This window comes from Phyllostomus hastatus, unplaced genomic scaffold (genome assembly GCF_019186645.2).
Source record: "Phyllostomus hastatus isolate PE091 unplaced genomic scaffold, TTU_PhHast_1.1 phas_contig_86, whole genome shotgun sequence".
Taxonomy (NCBI): Eukaryota; Metazoa; Chordata; class Mammalia; order Chiroptera; family Phyllostomidae; genus Phyllostomus; species Phyllostomus hastatus.
Window position 1 is genome coordinate 91,649,245 of NW_025333977.1, and position 19,909 is coordinate 91,669,153.

The window sequence follows — 19,909 nt, forward strand, 5'->3', positions numbered from 1 at the left end:
TGAGGCTTTCTAAAAGTTTTTACAAAGGGGAAGTAACCAGGGATAGTAAATAGCTTTCACCCTCCCTTCCCTGATCCTCCTACTCTTTTTCTATTAGGCTCTGCAGAGAAACACAGAGTGCAATGGTGGGTCCTTATGCTAAAAGTGACGGCTCTGCTGTGAAACCAATCTGTGGACCACCCTGCTCTGACAGGGATGACTTGTTTTCACCGGGAACCAGCAGGAGGGCTTTTTTGTTCTTCTAGTAGCTCTGAAAGTTTTGTGCTGTTGGCCCCATGACCCTTCTAATTACTCTGTATGATCTTGTCCCCTCTAGATGTTCGACTGGATAAGCCACAACAAGGAATTATTCCTCCAGAGCCATACAGAGATCGGAGTCAGCTACCAGCACGCTCTAGACCTGCAGACACAGCACAATCACTTCGCCATGAACTCCATGGTGAGTGAAGTACCTGCCCTCAGCCCTGCCTCTGGGGACAGGAGGGTGGTGAGGGAAGGGAACAGGGGGAGGATGAGAAGAGGCAGGTCAGACTTCTAACCTGAGTAAGAAGGTGGAACTCTGAATGTGTGGATCCTTTAGAATCTCGTTTGCGAGAATGGGGACATGTGCAGGACATGTGGCCAACCAGCTGTTCTGTAGCAGATTATGGTCCCATTTCTGCTTCCAGACCTTGCTTTACAAGGGGAAAGGAATTTGCTGGGGATGTAGAAGGCATTAGCTCAGTGCCAGAGTAGAAGGGAGAGTCAGCAGTTCCACTCTGCTGACTTAACCAACTAGCACATGTGTTACTGAGCTGGGATAGTGAGGGACCTCAGGCTATGACACACTAGGATTGAGTGAATTGGGACAGTTTCGACTGGGGAAGAGGAGCCTAAAGGGACACACAATTGCTGCCGTCATATATGTGAAAGACTACCTTGGAAAAAAGGGAGTAGAACTGTTTTGTGTTGGTCTTACAGGCATAACTGTCTGAGGGACAGTAGTTGGAGGGAGAGGCAAGACATGACTCTGGGGATTACAATACATTGGGAGTTAGTGAGCTCCCCATGAGGGGGAGTGTGCAAGCGGACCCTGAATTCAGAGAGGGATATTTGTTTGCTGTGTGGCCATAGGGAATTTACCTCTCTGTTCTTCAATTTATTTATCTATAAAATGGAAATAATAATAACTCTCTTATAGAGTTGTAAGGATCCAAGGAGTTAGTTGTAAGGTTGTGGGAGCTGTGCCTCCCACATAGTAAATTATTAGTAAATATTAGGATGCTGCTGCTGCTGATGATGATGTAGGAGTCTAGTTCAGATAACACCTGTGATTCCTCATAAAACATTTTTGGATACTATGTTTTTCCCCTTTGGTTACTCCAAAACTTCATTTCAAAATCTTGTCTGCCCCTTGACCATGTATGGTATTTGAAATGCCTGCAACCTAAGAATGCCTCTTCCTCCGCTCTGCCAGCTCTTCCTACTTGTACTACTGATCCAAAAGAACAACTCCACCATTCCCCGTGTGTCTGGACACCAAGGACTCCTTATCATTTCAGCCAGGGATAACTGGTAGGGGAGCAAGTGTTAGAAAACCATACAAATAAATGGAGGATCACAGAGGCCAGGAAGGAAGAGAATTTCATTTTCTACCACATTGTTTTAAATGCTACACACTGTACTTAATGTACTGAAGACAAAATAATTCTGGCCTCAAGTTGTTCAGTATCTAGTTGGGAAGATAACTCAGACAATCATGGTGCAGCTTGACATGTGCCAAGATGGAGATGTGCTTAGTTAACCAAGAACTTTAAAATCTCTGTGGTTTATGAAAACAGGGATTTATCTCCTTCCTTCCTCCCTTCCTCCCTCCTCACCCAAATACATATTTTTATTGATTTTAGAGAGAGAGGAAGGGAGAGAGAATGAGTGAGAGACAAACATCAATGTGAGAAGTATTTACTGCTTGCCTCCCATACATGCCCCAACCAGGAATCAAACCTGCAACCTAAATATGTGCCCTGACCAGTAATTGAACTTGTAACCTTTTGGTGCACAGGATGATGCTCCAACCAACTGAGCCACCTGGCCAGGGCAGGTGGTGGTATTTTTTTGTGCCTACCACATGCCTATCACTGGGTGATGGGAGCTCTGCTCATCACAGTCACTTGGGGACCCAGGCTGATGAGCAGCCACAGTCTCAGATGCTGCCAGTTGCCTCACTAGACAAAGCATGTAGCCAAGCACATACTGGCTCTGGAACCACCTCCTGAGAGGTGACACATGCCACTTTGACTCATATTTCATTAGCCAACACCAGTCCTGCAGCCATATCCCACTTTGTGGGTGGAAGTGTATGGTCCTAACACATGATTGAGAGGAGAGAGTCGGATATTTGTGGATAGCCCCAACGACTAGCACAAGGAGCCAGTGCAGGATATAATGGAGAGATGAACATCATGAGATTTGCATAGAACTGGCTACAGAACAGAAGGTTGTGGGCCCAGGCAGGGAAAACAGCAACATTGGTTTTGTTATCAGTTTCAGCCACAACAGTCTTGTGTCTTCATCTAAATGTAAAGACTCATTCCCTTCCAACTAGTCTCCTACAATTGTGTCTCTTCCCTGGCTCACTTTAGTCACAGAGAAGCAGAGCAATTGATCACAGGTGATTAAGAATGTGATCTCAATGTAGTCAAGTTTGATTATCTGTGCACCTTATGGATTTCCCTGGTGAATTTTACAAATTCTTGGCCAGAATCTTCCTGTTGCCCAACTGCCTGGCCCTAGGGCAGACAACTCATTTGAATAAGAAACAAAGACAAACATAATTAGGGAGGTAAGGCTGCCACCAAGGCCCTCAAAACAGTGAACTACAAAGCTGTATAGAAAGAGTCTTTGGCTTTGAATTATCTGCACCAATGCTCATCTCTGTTAATATGGATAACGGAGAGTTAGTGGCACATAAAAAACCTTTTCTCTGACAAATTTACTTTTGAAGTCTCCATATGCAGGAGAAAAATGAGGGAGAAAATTTACTGAAGGGAAGCATCTTCTGCAGCTGGGAGAAAAAGAAGAGATTTAATATACAACAGCTAGTTAGCCCATTCCAGCCCATCTCAGAGCCTCCCACAGCCTGAATAAGTGCAGCACTCTGTAGCTGGGTTAGGCTGGATCTCCTCTCTGGCTACAGGGCGAGGGATCAAATTGCCTGGGCACATGTGCTTTACTTTATATACAGAGCCCACCCCATGCTTTTGTTAACTGGGAGGTTTACAGATTTGTTATTAAAAGGAACTTTCACAAAGAGGATGTCAGCATCCCTAACAGGTGAAGGGAGGAAATTACAGACTCCTTTTCTCTAGCCTAAGTGATGGAAGTTGCTGGAAGAAACAGATGAATACAAGCAGCTACTCCTGAAGCCCAGTGGCTGCAGGAACGATCGGTTCCTCAGGGGAAGTGAGAATGTGGACTGTTCTGTGAGCTCACTGAGGCATTTCTGTTTCTGTTTTTGTAAGTTACATGTACACCTGTTCACACAGCCATACTTCTTCCCATGTAAAGGTACATCCATGTAGCATACTTTGTTTTGGGCTACAGGGGAGTTTTTTGGTATTGAATCCTGTCTTATAACTGAAATAGGCCAGTGATTTCTTCCCTTTTGGGGAGGTCACAGACCCCTTTGAAATCTAATGAAGGTGGTGGTTCTGAGAAATATGTATATAATCAAATTGTTTTAGATACTTTCAGGAAATTCAAGGGAATTCTGAAGCCTATCAATCAACTTCCCTCATTTAAGATCCCAAGAACCTAATGACTTTATTTGCACGTTCCACAAGCAACTAAAATCAGACATTGTGCTGGATGTTGGGCATATAGTGGTGAACAAAAGAGATGGCCTTAAATATGTAATATAATATAAAAATATACTTAAAACCAATACATTTTATGTTGGGAGAGTAAGGGATGCTATGAGAGAGTACAACAAAAGAGGCTCGATTTAAGTGAGGGGAGGTTGGGTGTATTTTTCCATCAATTATCAGTGCCAATTTGCTCATTGTTCATTCATTGATAGTAATTTATGACCTATAAATTAACTATATAATATATCAAAGAACTTATAATTTAAAGAAGCTCTGGGTATATATTTTTTGCAAATTAAAAGAGTAAATTTATAATTTACCTGTTTTCAAAGATTTGTTTTCATGTGTCTAGTATTATACACAGGTTAAAGACCCAACTCCAACTAAGGTGACCATTACTGAGAAATAATAGCATATCATTAAATCTTGGAGAAAAAAATCAGAAATTTCCTAAATTTCTGAATTTGATACCAAATAAAGGCTATAAATTATTACCACGTGGGGAGGGTAGGAGCGATACACTACTGAGTGTGGTATGTGAGCATCTCCAAAAGGAAAAGGTTAAAATTGGTCATGTTTGGCTTTTTGTCTAACATATTTTTTTTTGCAGTTCCCACTGGGGAATCCTATTCTTTTGATCTTTAATAAATAAATAAATAATAATAACCCACCTACTAAACTCAGTAGGAAAACATTGTCTGGCTTCCTATAGTGCCTCAGAAAGGCAGGTTCCTTGAATTCCCTGGCGTTCTCCTCTTTTTAAATTAAGCCTCCTGTTGTGGAAACCTTTGTCACAAGTTCTCCTTCGCCTGAGTGTGGGCGTCTTCTCTGACAGGAGTGTGGGCAGGTGGGAGTAGGGTCGGGGTATAATATGCAACAGAATAACCATTTAGCTATTCAGTTCTTGTTCTTTATTATAAAGGCACAGGAGAACATAAAAACTTAGCACAACCTTATTTACAATTCTAATTAGCCAGTTCTTTGGGGAAAATTAACTGCTAATGGTTTCTGTCCAGAATTTTAAAATATGAAATAATATTCATTTTCTATTATTACGACAATGAGGATTCACATTGCTGATAACCATGTACAGTTAGGCAGGAGGAATCCTTTCTGCTGTGGCATGTTTGGTAGCTGCTTTAATCCTACTAATTTTGTTGCCAGAGGCACATATTGCCACCTGATGGACTGCAAATCAGACCAATTGCTGCACAGCCAATGGTGCTCTCTCTTTGTTCTGAGGGTTGGTTACAAATGGTAGCACCAAGGAAAAGTCAGATCTGGAGCAAGAAATATAAAGATTTTGAGGCAGGTTTCCTGACCCCAGTCTGAGAAGCCTTGCTCTGGAGTCCTCTGTTGTTTTAGATTCAGTTGTCAAAGGTAGCCCTAAACTGTGATTCTGAAGTATTTCCCCACCTCCTAAAGGCAGTATTTCCTATTATGACATTATTTCTAAATTTTGGTGTGTAAACACACACACACACATATGCTATTGTGATGTTTAAATGGCCACTATTTGACCCTGCCATAGTTGCAAAGCCCTATTATAAACAAAAAACAAAAAGAGGACATCAATCTTATCTGGTATGTGTTAGTCTTTTTAGTATATTTCTTCAAAGAATCATGTAGTGAGCTTTCTAAAAACTCAGATTTCCTTTTGGCTTCCACCCAAGTCCTAGAAAATTATTATTTCTGGGGAATTGGGCCTTAGGAACCTAAATTTTGAACAAGTTCATCAGGTAACTTATATGTACATTAAGGTTAGAAAAGTGTTGTTCTGTGAATATCTATACATATAAAATAGTTACTTACTAAAATAAAGCATCTCAAGTTCTGAAAGACAGTCTACTTTGAGCATGGCAGCATAAGGAGTTCCATAGACCTGTTTGCCAGTGAAACTGGTGAAAACTATTTTTTCATTATTATTATTTTAAATCCTCACCCGAGGATATGTTTATTGACTTTAGTGAGAGAGCAAGATGTGTGTGGGGAGAGAGAGAAAGAAACATCAATGTGAGAGAGAAACAGCAATCAGTTGTCTCCCGTACACACCCCAACCAAGGATCAAACTCGAAACCTAGGTATGTGTCCTAACCAGGATTCGAACCCACAACCTCTGGGTGTACAAGATGATGCTCCAACTAACTGAGCCTCTTGGCCAGGGCTAAAAGCATTTAAAGTCTCTGGAAATGGTTTTAAGTGTATATAGCAATGAAGGAACAGTTATTCAAAAAAAATCTACTAAACCTCAATAAGAACAATGAGTGTGTACTGTTTGAACCAGTATCCAATCTCCCCTCCTGTCCCGTTCCAGCTCAGTTAACATGAAAACTTCACTCCAGAGTGTCACAGCCAAGGACACAGAGTTCCCTTTCTCCCCGAGCTCCCAGATGGGGCATTTCTTGTTTTGCCCTAAACTACCTGTTTCTACAGCTAAGTTCTGGTTGAGTGTTGCCAAAAGCTGGGAACTCCTTCTGCCTAGTCCCTGCTTATGGAACAGAGGCTCTGCCATGGGTGCAACACTACTGAGGACTCCAGGGCCCTGATTGCCCTTGCCCCAACTTGTAATGGATAGCCATGCTGGGAGAGGCAAGTCAAGAATACCTGAGGCTACTCATCCACCTCCACTGAGTGTTCAGCTCTTAAAGTGGTGATGTCATGCAGGGAAGCACAGTGTTTGCCCTAATGCCAGCCCCAGAGCCCTGGCTCAGAGATTTTTGCCTGGGGATAGAAACAAACTAGTACAGAGAGTGCCAGATCTTTTTCCAAAGCCACCGACTTCATTTCCAGCAGAGAGTGAAGAAGTTCAAACCAACAGTGCTCTCAAAAATGCCCTTAGGGAGGCTCTGGTGAAAGGCAGCTGGGAGGAGATTGGTTGAGTCATTGGACATATAGGGTAAATGGTAGGCCTGCTAGTTTTCCGGAGAGAACTGAGAAAAGGACCTCCTGGGACCAGAACAAATCTCAAGCACTGACCTCAGAAACTATCCCTTCAAAAGAGCCCAGATTTGAATGGATTAGAGTAGAGGAATTTATGCACCAGGACAGTGTTGAAAACAGTAATTCATGGCATTTAACAGCTGGATGTGGTCAGGAAAAAAGAAAGTTAAAGAGAGCACAGCCAAGACCACTTCATCCCCGGGTAACTGTGCCATATCTAAGACTGCACCCCCCAAGGAGCAGCATCAGAGGTTCCTGCTGTAAGGGTTGAGGTGGAAATGGAGTTCACTAAAACAGTCCAGCCAGTTACTAAACAAACAAGCAAGAAAATAACAAGCTCTGGAAGTGGGAGGACCAGTAACCAGAGTTGCTACAATATAGCATCTAACATGTTCACTTTACAACAAAAATTATAAGACAATCAAAGAAACAAAACTATAACCAGGAAAAAAAAAACATAAAAAGCATATACTGGAAAAAGCAGGCAACAGAAACTTTCTGTGAGAGCCACTATATTCCAGATTTAACAAAGATGTCAAAGTAGCCATTATAAATGTTTTTTAAAAATCAAACAAACAAAAGGGATTCATGATTGAAGCAGTAAAGGAAGGTATGATAACCATATTTTATCAAACAGCAAATATCAGTAAAAAAGATAGAACTTATAAAAAGAACCAAAAGGAAAAATCCAATCACTGAAATGAAAAATTCAGTAAAGGAGCTCAATAGTAGATTTGAACTGGCAAAAGAAAGAATTAGCAAGCTTTAAAATAGATCAATAGAAATTACTCAACCTGAAGAACAGAGAGAAAACGTAATGGCAAAAATGAACAGAGCCTCAGAAAAATATGGGCCACATTAAAGGTATTATCATAGGTATAATAAGAGTACCAGAGGAGAAGAAAGAAAAAGGAACAGAAAAAATATTAAAAGAAATAATATGTACACTTTAAAAAACATTAATTAGCACAGCTGGGAACTCAAGGAACTTCAAGTAGGACAAATTCAAAGTGATCCATAAACAGACACATCATAGTAAAAATACTGAAAGCCAAAGACAAGGAGAAAATTTTGAAAGCAGAAAGAGATTTATCACAAGGAATCCCAGATTAATGTCATAAGATTAATGGCTGATTTCTCATCAGAAACAGGGGAGCCCAGAAATAAGTGGGATAATATATTCATATTGCTCATAGGAAAAAAACTGTCAACCAAGACTCCTATAATACATGAAAGCTTCTTTCAAAGATGAAGTGAAATAAAGATATTCCCAGATAAAAATAATCTGAAAACTTGTTCCTAGCAGACACACTTATAAGAAATAATAAAGGAACTTCTTTACAGTAAAAGCAAGTGACCCCAGACAGTAATTTGAATTTATACAAAAAGACAAAGAACACCAATAAATTAATTATTTAACTATAAAAGGCAACATTAATGCATATTTCTTTTTTCTTCTATTACCAAATTTAAAAATTCATTGTATAAAATACCCTGTTAGGCCTATAACATATAGAAATATATTTGTTAGTAACACCACAAAAGAGGTGAATGAGAGTGAAGCTATATTGAACGAAGGAAATTACTCTGTATGGTAACTTAAGTCCACAGGAACAAATGAAAGATCCAGAAATGATACACAAGGGCAATATAAGAAAGGCTGTAAACATATTTTCTTTGCTTTCTTCTCTCAGCTTCTTTAAGAGACATAAAATTATCAAAAGCAATAATTATAATGATCTAATGTTAAGTTTATAACATATAATAACAATGTCACAAAGAGTAGGGGGAAGGAATCCTGTATAGGAGTAAAATTCTTATATCTCACTGGAATTGTTAGTATCCATCTGAAATTGACCCTGTTAAGATGTTCAGAGTAAGCCCTAGAGCTACAGCTAAGAAAATAACTAAAAAATATAATGTAAAAATGCAGTAAAAATATTAAAATGCTATATTATAAAATACTTAATGAAAAAGAAAGTAGTATAGGAGGAATAGAAGTATAAAAAAAGACATGTAACATACAGAAAAAAATATTTTTAAGTACATTTTATTGATTATGCTATAACAGTTGCCCCATTTTTTTCTCCCCTTTTTCCCCTCCGTCCTACACACCCCCTCCCACCAGTTCCTCCCCCCCACCTCTTAGTTCATGTCCATGGGTCATACATATAAGTTATTTGGATTCTACATTTCCTATACTATTCTTAACCTCTTCCTGTCTATTTTGTACCTACCATTTATGCTTATTATTCCCTGTACCTTTTCTCCCTTTTCCTCCCTCCCCTCCCCCACCCTCCATGTGATCTCCATTTCTGTGGCTCTGTTCTTGTTCTAGTTGTTTGCTTAGTTTGTTTTTTGGTATTGTTTTTTTTTAGATTCAGTTGTTAATAGTTATGAGTTTATTGTCATCTCACTGTTCATATTTTTGATCTTCTTCTTTTTCTTAGATAAGTCCCTTTAACATTTCATATAATAAAGGCTTGGTGATGATGAACTCCTTGAACTTGACCCTATCTGGGAAGCACTTTATCTGCCCTTCCATTCCAAATAATAGCTTTGCTGGTGAGAGTAATCTTAGATGTAGGTCCTTGCCTTTCATGACTTTGAATACTTCTCTCCAGCCCCTTCTTGCCTGTAAGGTTTCTTTTGAGAAATTAGCTGATAGTCTTATGGGAACTCCTTTATGGGTAACTGTCTTCTTTTCTCTTGCTGCTTTTAAAATTCTCTCCTATTCTTAATCTTAGGTAATGTAATTATGATGTGCCTTGGTGTGTGCTTCCTTGGGTCCAACTTCTTTGGGGCTCTGTGAGCTTCCTGGACTTCCTGGAAGTCTATTTCCTTCGCCAGATTAGGAAAAGTTTTCCTTCATTATTTTTTCAAATAAGTTTTCAGTTTCTTGTTCTTCCTCTTCTCCTTCTGGCACCCATATGATTTGGATGTTGGAATGTTTAAAATTGCCCAAGATATTCCTACGCCTCTGATCATTTTTTTGAATTTTCGTTTCTTCTTTCTGCTCCGGTGAATGTTTATTTCTTCCTTCCATTCCAAATCATTTATTTGAGTCCTGGTTTCCTTCCCTTCATTGTTGGTTCCCTGTATATTTTTCTTTATTTCACTTCTTCCTTTTTTTTTCAAACATACTCAATTCTGTGAGCATCCTGATTATGTTGTTTTGAACTCTGCATCTGATAGGCTGGCTATCTCCTCTTCACTTAGTTCTTTTTCTGGAGTTTTGATCTGTTTTATCATTTGGGCCATATTTCTTTGTCTTGGCGCACCTGTTACATAGTAAGGGCAGAGCTTTAGGTATTTGCCAGGGTAGGGCAACCCACGTTGCTGGGCTGTATGTGGGGGAGGGGTCAGAGAAGGAACAGTGCTGCTTGCCTGGCTCTCTCCTGCTTTCAGTCACTTCCCCCGCTACCCAGAAGCACATTAGGCCCTTCTGGTGCTGATTCCTGGGTGGGTGGGTTTGTGTACATTCTAGGAACCTGTGGGTCCCTCCAGTGGGCTCTCCCGTGAGACTGAGAGTTTCTCCTGCTGCTGCAACCCCCACAGGTTTTTACAGTCAGAGGTTTTGAGGTTCTGTTTCTCCTGAGTCATGTGTTCTGTCTTGCTTTCTAGTTGCTTTTCATGATTTATCTGCATGCTATTGTGGGACCACCTGGTCCACCAGTCGCCATTTTGCCACGTGTCCTCTCTGCCCCAGCTGCCCATCTCCGCCCTTCCTACCAGTGTGGATGAATGTGTCTTCTTTAATTTCTTGGTTGCCAGACTTCCATACAGTTCAACTTTCTGGCAGTTCTGGTAATTTTTTGTTTTTCAATTGGTTGTTATCCTTCTTTGGTTGTACAAAGAAGCAAAGTGCATCTACCTATGCCTCCATCTTGGCTGAAAGTCCATACAGAAGAAATTTAAATGGCTGGTATACATTTGACCATCATCAATAATAAAATTAAATGTGAAAGGATTAAGCAATCATCTAGTCAAGGGTACAGATTTTTACACTGGATGAAAGGGTAAGACCCAATCATATACTGTCTATAGGATAAATAATTTAGATCCAAAAATTATAATAGATTGAAAATGAGAGGATAGAAAAATATGTATAATGCAAACAGCAAGCACAGGAAATCCAGAGTAGGTACACTTATAAAAGACTTTGCAACAAAAATTATCACTGGAGAAAAGGAAGGATATTTTATTATGATAAAAGTATTAATTTATCAGGCCTAAATGCCTATTATAAACATATATGTACCTAAAAACAGAACACCAAAATACATGAAGCAAAAACTGAGAGAATTGGAGAAATATAATTCAACAATAATAAAAAAGAAAGACTTCAACACCCCAGTTTTAATAATGGATAGAACAACTAAGCAGAACAAGAAATCAGAAGACTTGAACAAAGAGGTAGTCAACTAAACCAAATACTTGTACTATAAAAGAAAAGCCATCTCAAATTAATTAGGTAAACTTCCACTTAAAAGGCATTGGAAACAGAAGTGTAAACTGAACCTAAAGCAAGTAGAAAAAAGGAAATGATACAGATTAGAGTATAAATTAATGAATTAGAGAAAAGAAAAACAATACACAAAATTAATGAAACCCAAAGCTGGTTCTTTGAAAAGATCGACAAAACTTACAAACCTTTAGCTAGGATGACTAAGAAAAAAATTACTAGAACCAGAATATCAATACAACAGATGACATTATAATCAGCCTTACAGAAATTAAAAAGGTTTATGAAATAATACTACAAACAATTGTATGACAATAAATTATGTAACAGATGAAATGGACAAAAGACCAGGGCCAGATGACTTCACCACTGAATTCTATCAAACATTTAAAGAAGAATTAGTACTAACTCCTCAGAAACTTTTTCAAAAAAATAGAAGAGGAGGAAACACTATGAGTTGTGACTCATTTTATGAGGTCAGTGTTACCTTAATAACAAAACCAAACAAACAGCATCATTTATGAGTATGAATGCAAACATTCCCAGCAAAATACTAGCAAATTGAATCTAGCAACATATAGAAAAATTATGTACTGTGACCAATTGGGAGTTATCCCAGGTTTGTCAAGTTGGTTTAACATCAATAAAATGAAAAAACAAAAGCAACAGAAAAGCACATGATTATCTCAGTAAACCCAGGAAAAGTATTTGAAAAAATCCCAACACCCTTTCACAATTAAAACACTCAGAAAGCTAAGAATAAAAGAGAACTTCTTCAACTGGATAAAGATCATCTATGAAAAACCCATAGCTAACATCATATTTAATGGTGAAAGATTGGATATTTACCTCCTAAAATCAGGAACAAGACAAGGATGTTTGCTCTTGTCATGCCTAATCAATATTGGAGGGCCTAGCCAGGACAATTACCCAGGAAAAAGAAAAGGTAGCTAGATTATGAAGGAAGAAGTAAAACTATCTCTGTTCTCAAATGGCATGACTTCATACATGGAAAATCCTAAGACATCTACTAAAATTTTATTAAAACTAGTAAATGAATTCAGCCAGGTTGCAGAATAAACAATCAGTATTCAAAAAAATTTGTATTTCTACAGAGTTTCAATGCATAATACAAAAGTGAAATTGAAAAAAATCTTCCATTTACAATAGCATTAAAAAGAGTAAAAAATTTGGACAAATTTAACAAATGAAGTATAAAACTTATACTCTGAAAACTATAAAACATTGTTGAAAGAAATTAAAGGCCTACGTACAGGGGAAAGCTTTTCATATTCATGGATTAGAAGACTTAATATTGTTAAGATGACTATACTCTCCAAGCTGATCTACTAATTTAACATATCTCTATCAGAATCCCAGTTGGCTTCTTTGTAGAAGTTTACAACCTGATTCTAAAATTTGTATGAAATATTGAGGGACCCAGAATAGACAAAGCAATCTTTAAAAAGAGCAAAGTTGAAGGACTCATATTTCCTGTTTCAAAAGTTACCACAAAGCAATAATAATCAAGACAGTGTGACACTGGCACAAGTACAGACATATAGATCACTGGAATAGAATTGATTGTCCATAAATAAACCTATGTATCTATTATCAACCGATTTTCACAAGGGTACTAAGACCATTACATACAGAAAGACTAGTCTTTATAACATGGTGCTGGGACAACTGGATAGCCACATATAAAAGAATGAAGTTGGACCCTTATATCACACTAAATTAAAAACAGATAAATTTAACTTCATCAAAGTTAAAAACTTTTGTGCTTCAAAAGATATAATCAAGAATGTGGGAGGAAGACAACCCACAGGATGGAAGCAAATATTTACAAATTATCTGATAAGAGACTTGGGTCTAGAATATATAAAGAGTTCTTACAACTCAGTAACAAAAGACAAATAATCCAATTTAACAGTGGATAAAGGATCTGAATAAGCTCTCCAAAACAGATAAACAATGGTCAATAAATGAATGAAAAGATACTTAAAAGTGCATGAAAAGATGTTAATCATCAGGGAAATGCACATCAAAACCACAGTGTGACACCATTTGACATCCATTAGAATAGCTACAATAAAAATGCCAGGTAATAATAAATGCTGATGAGGATGCTGAGGAATTGGAACCCCTCATGCACTGCCTGAGGGAGCACACCATGGAGTGGCTACCTTGGAATAGTCTGATATTTCTGCTATCAGTTAAACATTGAGTTACCCTGTGACCCAGTGATTCAACTCTTTGGTATATGCCCAAGAGAAATGAAAAAATGTGTCTATACAAAGTATCCACCTATTATACACAAATGTTTATGGCAACAATATTCATAATAACTAAAATGTAGAAATAACCTAAATGTATATCTGCTCATGAATGGATAAACAAAATGTGGTGTATCCATGTAATGGCATAGTATTTGGCTGTAGAAAGAAATGAAATACTGATACATGCTATAACATGGATGAACCTTGAAAGCATTTTATTAAGTGAAAAAAATCCAGTCGCCAAAGACCACGTATTTACATGATTTCACTTATATAAAAGTCCAGAATAGGCAAACCTATAGAGACAAAAATTAGATTAGTTATTGCTTAGGGTTGGGATGGATGGAAGATAGGAGGACAATAGCAAAAGGGTACTGGGTTTCTTTCTGGAATGAGGAAAATATTCTAAAATTGACTGGGGTGTTGGTTGTACATGTGTGTATGCTAAACACTATTATACTAAAAACGGTTGAGTTGTGTACTTTAAATGGGTAAATTGTATAGTATGTGAATTATATCTCAATAAAACTTAAAAATATGAAGAAAAAGACAGCTGGAGAGGGAATGTTTTTAAGTGGATTCCACTAGATTGAAGATACCACCTCCTTAATGGTTAAGGGACTGACTGTGACAGAACACAGACACCAGCCCTGGTGGTGGTAGCGAGGCTGGGGCGGGAGGGCCAGGCGCACCCCTCGGCATTCACTCATTGGTGTATTCAGCAGACCTTTGCTGCCTGTATTCTCTGTGCTCTTTGCTGAACAGCAAGATTCATAAGACGCAAAGCTGTCTTCAAGATCCTTGCCGTCTAGCCATCCTCAAATTCATGTACCCAATGTAAAGAGAATTTAGCCCACTAGGATGTAAGCTTCTAAGGGCAGAGCTTTGTTTCATTCACACCTGCATCACCAGGACCTATAACGATTGCCTGCACCTAGTAGATTTCTAATAAATGCTTGTTGAATGAGCAAGGATATTAAGCATGCCACAGTGTCCATCTCCAACCTGGAGCAGAGTTTGGGCAGCAAGGACGCAGAACTGGTAGGCAGGGCCTCCACTCCTGAGGGAGCACCATCGGATGTGATTCCAGCAGAAGCTGAACAAGACAATGAATGAGAGCAGTCCCCAGGTGATGCACATCGAAGTCCTGTGGGAAGGAACTGTGGGACTAGATGATCTTTCAAGTTCCATGACTTTGAGCATCTTTGTTTCTGAGTTTCTAATCCTTAAAATGGAAGTAAAACCTCTAACGTGTGTCCTCTCTGACAAGAATGAATGGGATCCAGTGTTTGCTGTTAACACTGAGATTCCTAAGGCAGACCTTCTGGGGATACCTGCACTTGTATAATACTGTATGTACCATCAGCCAGGCGTGTTCTTGGTAAGCAAGTCGAACAGGATGCAGTGTGTGTATCTCTACAAATAGCTTTACGGGTGGAATCTCCTGTTTCTTCCAGTTCAGTGAGAGGATTAGATTTTATTTTCTGATCTGCTCAGGATCCATTTATGATCCTTGTTCTTGGCACCACTGTCAGCATTAAACTTGTCCTCAGGAGAGAACAGTGTGCTTTGAACTAGCCTGCTGGAGCTTGTGCACATGTCAGAGGCAGCAGCTCTCCACCCTGGCTGCCCACTAGAATCACCTGCGGAACTTTGAAAAAGTGCTGCATGTGGGCCCCACTGCCTGGGACTGTGATTTTACTGTGCTGGGGTGGAGCCCAGGAGATCTGTACAAGGTTGGGAACCAGACAGAATCACTGGTCCAGGGCAAAGAAGATAAGCCAGGGGACAATTGCCCTAGGGTCAAGCTCTAAAGCCACTAGATAATTAGCCTGTGAAAATGGCGGTGAGGACTTCCCTTCAAGGTCAGGAGTATCCAGGGAGAAAGAGTATCTGACTATACCCCCTATTCATTGTTCTCCACCCCAGCCTCTCTAGGTACCCCATTAACTTTTACACATTGGTCTCTAGTTAGCTATGTTTGGGGATTGGCTCCTATTCCAACAAGAAACATAGGAAAGCTCCTTGGTGTAGGCAGAGGCTTTTTCAGCATCAGTCTGGTACAAAATGCTCGCTTCTCTCGCCTGCTACCCAGTCACCTGGCTGGGTTCCCTTCTGAAAGGCTTCTCTGAGCTGACCAGCAGCGCTTGGCTTACCACTCAGTATTCTGACTCATGGCTGGTACTCCTCTCCTGAGTGAGGAGGTTCAATCTCCTCCCTTGATCATGCATTGCCCCCCTTCCCTAGCCCCAGATTCCCTGCCTCTTCTCCCTTACTCCTAGTTCTCTGTCCCCAGCCCTGGTACCTCTCTCCTGGCTTCAAACCACTGCTTTCTGGGGCCTTCTGTTAGCATGTACCTTGCCCTCAGGTTGTTGACTGTGCCCTTTGGGTGTGTATCTTCTGAGCCTTGTAGCTCAGTTTACCCGCACACTTTTATATACTCACATACAGCCAGTATCTGCTCTCTGCCATCTGCAGCCACCAAGGAGTTAATTTGTCTGAAATTCAGCCAAAGCTGACTCATGCCTCTTCTTTGAGGTCTCCTGGAGCCAAATGAAAGGCATGAAATGGTCTATGAAACCTAGCGTGTCAGATGAGATAATGTACATGAAAAGACTTAAACCCTAAAGCACAACACCAATATGAAGTATTGATAATAATAAGCAGCAGCATTGCATATGCCATCTGGGCTCTGGGTGGTAGCCAGCAGGAGGACCAGATAAGGCACAGAGGCTGATCGAGGACAGATAGGCGAGACCTTTCCAAATCAGGACATTAGAGAACTGGGACGCCAGGACTACTAGGTAGGCAGATGGGAAGGGAGCAGCACTTTAAAGTAGAGGTCAGAGTTCACGACATAGCTAGAGTCCCAGCAATATGAAAAAACTAAAGGATTTTCATCAGCAAGTCCTTTTGGTTCTACCCTCAAAATATCTACAGAACCTGGCCACTTGTTACCACCTCCACCGCCACCACCCTGGTCCAAGTGCCATCAGCTCCTGCCTGTACTATGGTAGTAGGCCCTACCTGGCCTGCTTGCTTTCACCTTTGTTTCCTTATAGTCCATTTGCAACACAACAGCCTGCGTGATCCTGCCAAAAGTAAAACACATCATATCATGTCACTCTACACTCAGAGTGCTTTAATGTCTTCCTATTCTCAGGATAAAAGCTGAAGTCCCTTATCATGGTTTATGAGGCTCTGCATGGTCTGGACCTCAGTTACCTCTTGAATCTCAACCTCTACCACCTACTCATCCACTCCAGTCACCATGGGCTTCTTGCTGTTCTTCGAACACTCCATGTCATTCCTGCCCCATGGTCTTCGCCCTTGCTGTTCCCACTGCCTGGAACCTCTTCCTACCTGAGGTGAGAGTGTTCACTCTCACTTCACTCAGGGCTAACTCAGGTGTGTCATCCCTGATTTCAGGGGTCAGCCTGACCTGGCTTCTCTATCTTCAGTAGCACTTTCCCTGCCCTATCGTGATTTATGTCTAACCCAGCTGTATTTTATATAGCACCGACATAAGAAACATAATATTAATTTATTCTCTTACTTCTCTACTAAATGTAAGCTCCATGAATGTACAAATTTGGTCTCTCTTGTTAGGGAACTTGCACAGAGCCTTACATTGTTGAATGAATAGCTGCATAAACAAATAGGATAGAGATTTAAGACTCTAGCAATAAGGCAAGTTATTGATTAAAGGGGCAGAGTGTTACCTTAACCCTTAGCTTTCCTGTGGTTCTGTGGAGGCGGGGACCTTTTTGTCCCGCAGGGTGGCTGGCCTTGGGTTTACAGATGGGGATTATTGCTCCAAGGAGGGAGAAGACAAGAGAAGCCACCTGCCAGGTTCCTGCCCACTCTGGAGCTGAGCTGTTCTGGGAATTCCAAGGGCAAGTCAAGACCCCCAGTGGGGAGGCCTCAGAGATGTAGAAATTTGTATCAAATTCTCTCTCCAAGGGCCCTGTTTCTCTTGGACATGAGCTTTTAAATTTGGGGGAGAAACTTTTCATTGTCTCTCTTATCCCTTGGGGGATATCCTTGGCTAGCCCAGCTGCTTTTACATTTATGGCAAAGTAAAACAGCAAGGCGGGAAAGGGCATGGGCACAAGGAACTGACTGAAGCTCTAGTTCCTTCCTAGCTGTGTGGTCATAGACAAGTTCTCTCAGCTCTTCAGAGCCTCACTACCACATCTGTAAGTGGGAATAATGGTTGTGCCTGTGCCAGGGATGTTGTAAGGATAAGATGTGACTGTGCATTTTAGGCACAGCATTTGGCATGGTGTAACACTTGGCTGATGTTCGGCTATTATTATTGTCAGGGTTGAGAGTGCTAGAAGAAATAGTTCTCCTTGTCCAGGGAAAGCTCCTCAGAGTTCCCATCTACAGAGTTTCTCAAACTTTAATGCACATATGTATCACTTGGGGCAATCTTGTTAAAATGCAGCAGCTACACATTCAGGATGTTGGGAGGGGGCCTGAGATTCTGCATTTCTAACCAGCTCCCAGGTTGTACTGATGCTACAGAACAAGCTCTAAATAATTGGGTCCTATAAGAGAAAGAGCCAAGGGAATAAAATACTGGTGAATGCATTTTCTTGAAGTCTTACAGCTTTTGATTTCAACCATAAAGGCAGCCTGAAATGACTACTTCATAACCCAGAAGAGCTGCATTGTTCCCAGCCACTCTGTCCATTGGTATCCCTGAATCTGATTTCAGCTGCCCCCCCAACCCTATCATATCAATCCTGCAATGATAACTCATACAAAGATACTCACCCCCTCCAAGGAAGTTTCACTCAAAACTGAGAAAAAAGAAAAGGAGCAGCTGGCTTTTTTTAAAACTTAAATCTGCTCCTGGGTTTCCTTGGCCCTCAGACATATGGCCAGGCACATATTTTCACGGCTGCTTAGTGGTTTGTAAAGCAATTGTTTGAGAAAACATTGCTGCAGCAAGCCAGGTGAAAGGGACAGAGGGATTAATGGGCCAGCGTTATCTTTGCTGAGCACCGGGGCTGCTCCAGCTCCCTTCCTCTCTCCACCCAACAGTGACAGATGGCTTCCACATGCTTTAACCTACTGTTTGGCCAGATTTGACCAGATAGTCATCCATCAGCTGCCCTGTTTGGCCCCCTAGAGGGCACCCTGTGGCTTATAGGAGGCAGAAGTTGGAGTTTTCATTTAAAGCTCATCACATCTTAGTTATTGGCAGAAGAGTTTCAAGCATGGACAGTTCTTATTCCAGATGTTACTATCCCAGTGTCCATATGTTTTGAGGTGGGATCAGCAGGTTTACATTGTAATGTTAAACATGTTAAACTAATTAATCATAAGCTGATGGTTTAACAGCTTCAGTACCCAAAGTGAGTTTGGTACCAGCAAAGATGTGAGCAATACATATGGCACCATTAATCTGGAGAAAGGAAGCGAGGTTCAGCTTTTTCCATTGCCTTGGCACAGCCTTTTCATTTTCTTACTAATGTTGAACACTACTTACAAAGCCATTGAAAGCAGTGTGGGAAAATCTTCAAATACTTCTTCTTATGACTTTCTTTGAGTGTGACAAAACAAAAACTTCAGTGAATGTGAGTTTCAAGGCATGAGAAAAGGTAGCTATAAGCAGAACGGTCATAGAGACTAGGAATCAAGAGGCCTGGGTCTAGTCCCGATTTGCGTCTCTTTGAGTCTTTGAACACACCACTTGACTGACTTAACAAATTTTTAAGTACCTGCTAGGTGGACTCAAGAAATGTCTGTGCTTTTTTTTCTGAAGTTAAAATGAGATTGCTACATGAACTTCTAAAAAATTTTAAATACTGTGTTTATATTTCTTTTCTTATAAAAGCAGTATTTGCTCACTAAAACTTGCCTGTTGCACTGGTATGTAAATTGTACTTTACTTTTAAAAAAAGTTCTACCAAAGTAAAAAGAGATGGAGAAATCTGAGTAATGACAACTTTCAAGGAATGCAACCTGACCAAATTACTAAAATTAAATATACATTGAAATAATTTTTAAAACTAAAAGTATTAAAAATACTAAATGCATTAAAATTAGAAACATTTTCGCAACCCCTAGCATTATTTGCAGAGGAAACAAAAAACAAAAACTGTATGTAGCTTTTGCGTCTCAATGAAAAGGAGTCTGACGGAAGCCAGAGGTTAAGCATAGCTTCCCCGTTAGCTCCATCACCCGTGGGCATGAGGTATTTTGATGCTTCAGTGGAATGAAAAAGCCTGTGGGATAAACTATTATGTACCTACTCTTTATAATTTTAAGAAATTATCTTTAAATATATATATTATTTTAACATTTTTTTTCTCTATATATGGAGAATTGAGATGAGAAAAAGATTCTAAAAAAAGTTTCCATTA

General features: G+C 40.0%; 1 protein-coding gene across 19 annotated transcripts in view; it reads left to right on the forward strand.

Moving 5' to 3' along the window:
- The window catches only part of KALRN (kalirin RhoGEF kinase), a 698,826-nt gene that overhangs the window by 289,229 nt on the left and 389,688 nt on the right, over positions 1-19,909 (forward strand). For all 19 annotated transcript variants that reach the window (XM_045851423.1, XM_045851424.1, XM_045851434.1 and 16 more), the window contains exon 6: positions 317-439. In XM_045851423.1, the coding sequence (XP_045707379.1) occupies positions 317-439 (123 nt within the window). The remainder of the gene's footprint in view (positions 1-316; positions 440-19,909) is intronic.